The sequence below is a fragment of the Myotis davidii genome, unplaced genomic scaffold, assembly GCF_000327345.1.
Source record: "Myotis davidii unplaced genomic scaffold, ASM32734v1 scaffold159, whole genome shotgun sequence".
Classification (NCBI taxonomy): Eukaryota; Metazoa; Chordata; class Mammalia; order Chiroptera; family Vespertilionidae; genus Myotis; species Myotis davidii.
The window spans coordinates 5,536,770-5,542,777 of record NW_006291231.1 but is presented as its reverse complement, the minus strand read 5'-3'; the positions used below and the strand labels follow the sequence as shown (position 1 = coordinate 5,542,777).

Here is a 6,008-nt window from a genome sequence, read left to right as displayed (position 1 = left end):
GAGGAAACACTAAAACTCAAGTCAAGTGTTGGGTTTGAGGTATGGGATGGCAAGCAATCAATTTCTCCTTTATTGTCATTCTCCTATTTGTATAGCTTTTTAAAAATATAAAATGAAAAAGCAATGCCTTCAGAGTTTATTTTTAGGGGAAGGTATTTTTACATTCTTGATCTTATATTGATGAGCTCATTTTCATTGGCCTAGATTTATTTTCACTTTCCAGTAATGTATTCCTTACTCCACTGCAATATACCCCCTGATTAGAGGAGAAAACAAATTACTCCTCCAGCCTGAGCACATAAGGCCGTTTTTATAATCAGGAAGACAGGATGCGGGGAGGGGAATCTGCTTCGACGTCTGAGAATTGCTCTGGGGAGATAACTGCACACCAAGGCACTGCCGGGAGGTCTATATTTCTGTCTTGACGTCTGTAGGTGCCACTGCCACCGCCAATGGTGATGATGATAAGTGATGAGAAAATGAACTGGGAGGTGATGCATCTTCCTGACAGATGTAAGGAATTGCTGCAGGCAGCCCCGAGGCAAGTGCTGGCTGCGGCCACGCTGGCGCCTGCCTTGGTCACTCTGGCACCGGCAGGCAGGGCTGCGAGAAGCAGGGGCAACGCAGTCATAACTTTGTGGTTTTAATCTGTTCGTGGAGCCTCTTTTAAAATGTTTTTTTTTTTCAGGAATGAACTGGAGGTTGTGCTACAAATTCTGAAGTATCGTTACTGTTGATTCGATGGTGTCTGTCTCATACTTGTGTTATTACTGTGGAGATCCAGTGTGCGTTGCTCTGCCAGGCAGCGATGTGCACCCAGGGATGTGCCCACACAGACACTGGAATGTGGCTGTCCTAAGATGTCAGGGCACCCCATTCCTGAAGTCCTCCTTTCACCCAAGGCGTCATATGTGCTGGCTCGGTGCTAATACGGACCACAGGGGATGGTTAGACCTGAGCTAGTGCTTGCGGTGGGCGGGGGGCAGGAAGGAGCAAGTGAAGTGAAGTGAAGTGGAGGACCACAGGTACCCCCTGGGGAGCCACGCTGGGGGCCAGGAGGAACCGCACTGGATGTTTCTGGATAGCCAGCCTGGGGATATTCGAACAAAGGAAATGCACTCAAAGGCAGCACTGGCATCAATTACCTTTTTCATTTTGTTTGTTTAAATATAGATACGATTTTTGTTTGGAAAACAATTCACCTTTTTGCCTTTCTTTTCTGTCTTGACCAGGAATTTATGAGTATTTGACCCGACTCAAAATGTGCAAAGAAGAATAATGGAAGCCCCTGAATACCTTGATTTGGATGAAATTGACTTCAGTGATGACATATCCGTAAGTATTGCTACTTGGAAGTAATGCTTTCGGGAGATTCTGCCTTCTCCTACATGGGCTACTCGCTCTGTTCTAGTCTGTATGTCCTAAACTCTCCCAGCCACATTAGAACTTGACATCCTGTGGGGCAGACAAAGTGTGGTTTTGGGGTCTCCTGGACCAAGAAATGAATTCCACTTACTAGTAATTGTGTGTGAGTTTGGGTGAGATTTAACTTGACCGAGCCTCCCATTCCTAATCTCTTTCATTGTTGCCAAAATTATTCGCTGAGGACATTTATAAAGTGCCTGCTGATAGTAAGCACTTTCATAGAGTTACTTATGCACATAATTAACCCTATTCACTTAGTTTTCTTTATGGCTATGGAGCAGCCAGCATTCTTGGCGCCCATAAGCGGATGGACTCAAGGATGGCCAAGTTAGGTTAGCTGATGAACAAGAGGAAGCCTTCCAGTCACTCTAGGCGTCAAGGCGCAGATTGGATGCTTGTTGGGAATATTGAGGGAGAGCCATGCAGTGGTAAGGACTGGACCAGCTGACCTCTGAGCCCTTCTTAATCCTGTAATGCTGTTGGCTACTGAACTTCTCGGAATCACAGCTGCTCCGGGGGGTCCTCTCCATGCCCCTCTGCTCAGAGCTGGCTGTGACTTGTCCTGGGCCACACAGTTCTGCCACATGTGGGCCTCTCATGCCCTCCCAGCCAAATGGGGTGCTCAGAGTTTGTGATGAGAAGGTTGCCGTTTCTGAATGAGTCATGTGACTTTTCTTCTTAAAACCTCCAGGGTTACTTTTTTTAAAATTTTTTTATTAAGAGAAGTAAGGCTTTATTTCCTTGTTTCAGAAATAAAGCTGACTGAGCAAGTTGCTTTTTGGTGATTCGTCAAAGAGACCAAATCCCATATCCTCATCTGACTCCCCCCAGTCCTCCTCTGCTTCCCTAGGCTAGGGCTGCTGCAGCAGCAGGAGCCTCAGTGGTGGGGGCAGCCTCAGGGACAGGTGGACACAATTTCTGGCCTTACTTTGCATTGATCTTTCATAGCATAGAGCTTTGGGTCACAGCTAGAAATTGTCTCAAAAAGATAGCTTACTTTAACATGCTTCTGGCAACAGCAGTAGTCCTCTCCTTTACTCTCCACTTTGAAGTGAAATCCACATACTATACACAAGAATTGAATTATTGGGATGAGTTTGATGAATGATCTATTTTAACCTTCGATGAGTCTTTGTAGCAGGGAAAGGTAAATTCAGCCTTCCCTTACTTCCACTTCCAGACAGTTTTTTTAATCCTTATGAAGACCAACTGAAGTGAGTTTCTTCCTTTCTGTAATATCTTTCTTTCTGTCTTTTTCTGAGTTACTGTGCTTGGCTTAAGAGTGTGGCTCTTTTATAACCACTCCTGTCAAGGTATTTTGAGCTGAGTGGGGGGAAGAGCAAAGAGAGTGAATGATAATGTGGGGAGGGGTGGGGAGGGTGGCAGGTGTTTATGAAAGGGAAACTTGATTAGGAGTTTGGGAGTGACTCTCTGAGCTTTGCTAGTGAAGGTGCCTTTTGAAAACATAGGCTTTGTGAAAGAAGCCAGTCAGAGAAAGACAAGTATCACATGATCCCATTTATATATGGAATCTAATGAAGAAAATAAACTGATGAACAAAACATATCCAGAAACATTGAAACATGCAACAGACTGACATATCTCAGAGGGAAAGGGGGAAAGGCCAGAAGAGATTAACCAATGAACTTACACACACACACACACACACACATATATATATACTATATATATACACATATACATATACACACACACACACACATATGTGTGTATATATATATGCATAGCCCATGGACAAACAATAGTGCCGACAAGTCCTGGGAAGGGGATAAGAGCGGATTGGAGGGGTCAACAGAGAAAAAAAGGGGGACACCTGTAATACCTGCAACAATAAAGATTTTAAAAAATGTGCACAAAACACACAAAAATAAGTAAATAATAAGTAAAAGCAAAGGCTTTGAAGGCACCAGTCTGGGCTGCAGATGTGTTCTGACTGACCTCTCTGAGATACCCACCTAACTTTTAAGGTGTTTTTGTTGTTGTTGTTGTTGTTGTTGTTGGGGTTTTTTGAGGATTAAGTGAAATAATATATATGAAGCACTTAGCTTAGCACACAGTAAGTTGATCTTAAAAATGGTAGCTTTTGTTATTATTTCAATGAATAATACAGTAATATTTATATGACCATTGGTGAAGAACGAACTCGAGGGAAAAGACCAGGCATCATGTCAAAACTTTTTTTTAACACTGTAATAGAGCAGTTGTGTTTACAGAAGAATCATCTGGCAGCAGCCCATAATTTTGATGAATTAGGAATCTCCACTTAAAAGATAATAAAATATGTTAAGCAATAACTGAAGCTGTTTAGCAAGTTGGGATGCAGGATTATGCAATAGTTGAGTTTCTATAACTTGACCACTCTGAAACATAAATAAAGACATCCATCTGTAATTGTGTAACTGCACTCAAACCTTCCCTCCTTTAATTGTGTATTTATTGTGTGGATCTTTGACCTACGTTTAAACTTTTAGCAGGAGGAAACACAGGAAGGTGCATGGAATTGCTGAAACAATAATAATGCTTACCATTTACTGAGCACTTGCTATAGGATAGGGTTTGTGCTGTTTAATTCTCACAACAATCCTCTGAAGAAGGTACTTACTATTATCTCCATTTTACAGATAAGGAAACAAGTTACATAACTTGTCCACAGTCACCCACTTAGTTAGGGACGCTTTGCCTCCAGCGTTATACTTTTAGCTATAATACTGCTTCTCCAAGATAAAAATAGTCTATTGCAGTGGTCCTCATAAGGACGATTTTACCCTTCCTCAGGCGATACCTGGGCAATACCTGGAGACATTTTTGATCCTCATACTAGGGATATGCTGCTACTGGCATCTAGTGGGTAGAGACCAAGGATGCTTCTAAAGAACCTAAAATGCACAGGAAAACCTCCTACAACAAAGAATTATCTGGCTTAAAATGTTGATAGTACTGAGGATAAGCAATCTTGGCCACATGAAACTAAAGAAGCTCAAATTTGACTGGCAACCTCTATAACATGGTAGATTATTCTATTCTAGTCAATCTGATCCAAATTCAGTACTTTAAATGTGCCGGAATCATACTGTTCTTACATAATGATTTCATGGGAAAGGATGTAGAGATAACCTCCTAAACACTGGAACAGTTGTTTCAGCCTATTTAGGTAAACTAGGAGCAATAAATGTTGTAACTGTTTTAGGGGCAAAGTGGAGACTATTCAGGTGCTAACACTGAAAACTGAAGATGTGTTGAAGTTGTTAATTTGCTGGCATAAAGAGAAATGTAGTCTCTCACAAACATGCCTTTATTGTTAGGATTCTGTAAACCTCCATCCTCACAGTTCTTAAGTCTCTTTTGAAAAAGATGTTTACCAAAAAGATGCCCAAGTTTAAATCCGCTCTTCTTCCTCCCCAGCCATAGCCATCAGCTTTCTATTTTGTGATTTTCCCCCTCTAGTTATGAGCCTGGTTCTTGTTTTAATTAAAACACAAGCTGTAAAATGGTTCCAAAAAACAACTAGAACTTTTTTTTTGCCTTTACCTAATGAGACAAAACACAGAAGGCACTTACATTATTTTGAAGTTTCCCAGACTCCAAAATAATGCTCATCCTTTGCAAAATGCAGGGTTTAAACTATACATTCTTGTAATCCTGCCATCGAAAAGGGCAGAACACTGTGCACTGGCTGCAGATGTGCGAGGGAGAGATGACGACACACGTAAACACAGAGGGTCAGAGCAGGGCCTTCCTGTCACTGCACACGGGTTTACAGATTTCTTTATTCCTATGGAAGCCAGAGCCCTGTGTCTGGGAAATGAAAAATGCTCTGGAATACAATTTTACCGTGAGGTTCTTAGTAGCTGTGGTGTGTTTCATTAAGAGAGGCCAGTTTGCTGTCCTCAGAAATAGTATGCACAAGATTGAATAATGCAGAGGCCAAACACCATGGATCCACTGAAGAGCCTGACTCATTGGCTGTGCCACACACAGCACTGAACTCTTTAAGTCCATTATTTTGTTTAAGCCTCACATCCACTCCACAAAGCAGCCCCTATTTTAATCCCTTGTTTGGCAAATGAAGAAAATGAGGGTTAGAGATGTCATATGGCTTTCATACGGTTACAAATGGGCAAGTGGCAGGTCAGGATTTATATACAGAACTCTTTGACCATGTGACTCTCCCCCTCTGAGTAACTTAGTTGAGTATAACGGGCCAGTTATCTTACCATTACTATCCCCAAATAGGCACTGCAGCAAATGCAAATAACTTTTTGGCACCAATGTAGTTGGTATATATATTATAAATAAAGTAAAACAAGCTAAAGAGAACTTGGGAAAATCTCTTCATTTTACTGTACCTCAACTTTTCCATCTGCAAAATGATAATAATCATATCTGCCTATTCCCCTGGTTTTATGGAGAAAATTTAAAATTTTATACACACACACACACACACACACACACACACACACACACACACTTGAGGCCTGTTGCATGAAAAGATTCGTGCAATAGGCCTTCCCTTCCCCTGGCTGCCAGCACCGGTTTTCCTCCGGCACCGGGACCCAGGCCTT

General features: G+C 42.0%; 1 protein-coding gene across 3 annotated transcripts in view; it reads left to right on the top strand.

Annotated features, from left to right (window-relative positions):
* Positions 1-6,008, top strand: part of SNCAIP (synuclein alpha interacting protein) — a 139,141-nt gene that overhangs the window by 71,416 nt on the left and 61,717 nt on the right. For all 3 annotated transcript variants that reach the window (XM_006764391.2, XM_015564384.1, XM_015564383.1), the window contains exon 2: positions 1,233-1,335. In XM_006764391.2, coding sequence (XP_006764454.1) covers positions 1,279-1,335 — 57 coding nt within the window. In that variant the 5' untranslated portion in view covers positions 1,233-1,278. The remainder of the gene's footprint in view (positions 1-1,232; positions 1,336-6,008) is intronic.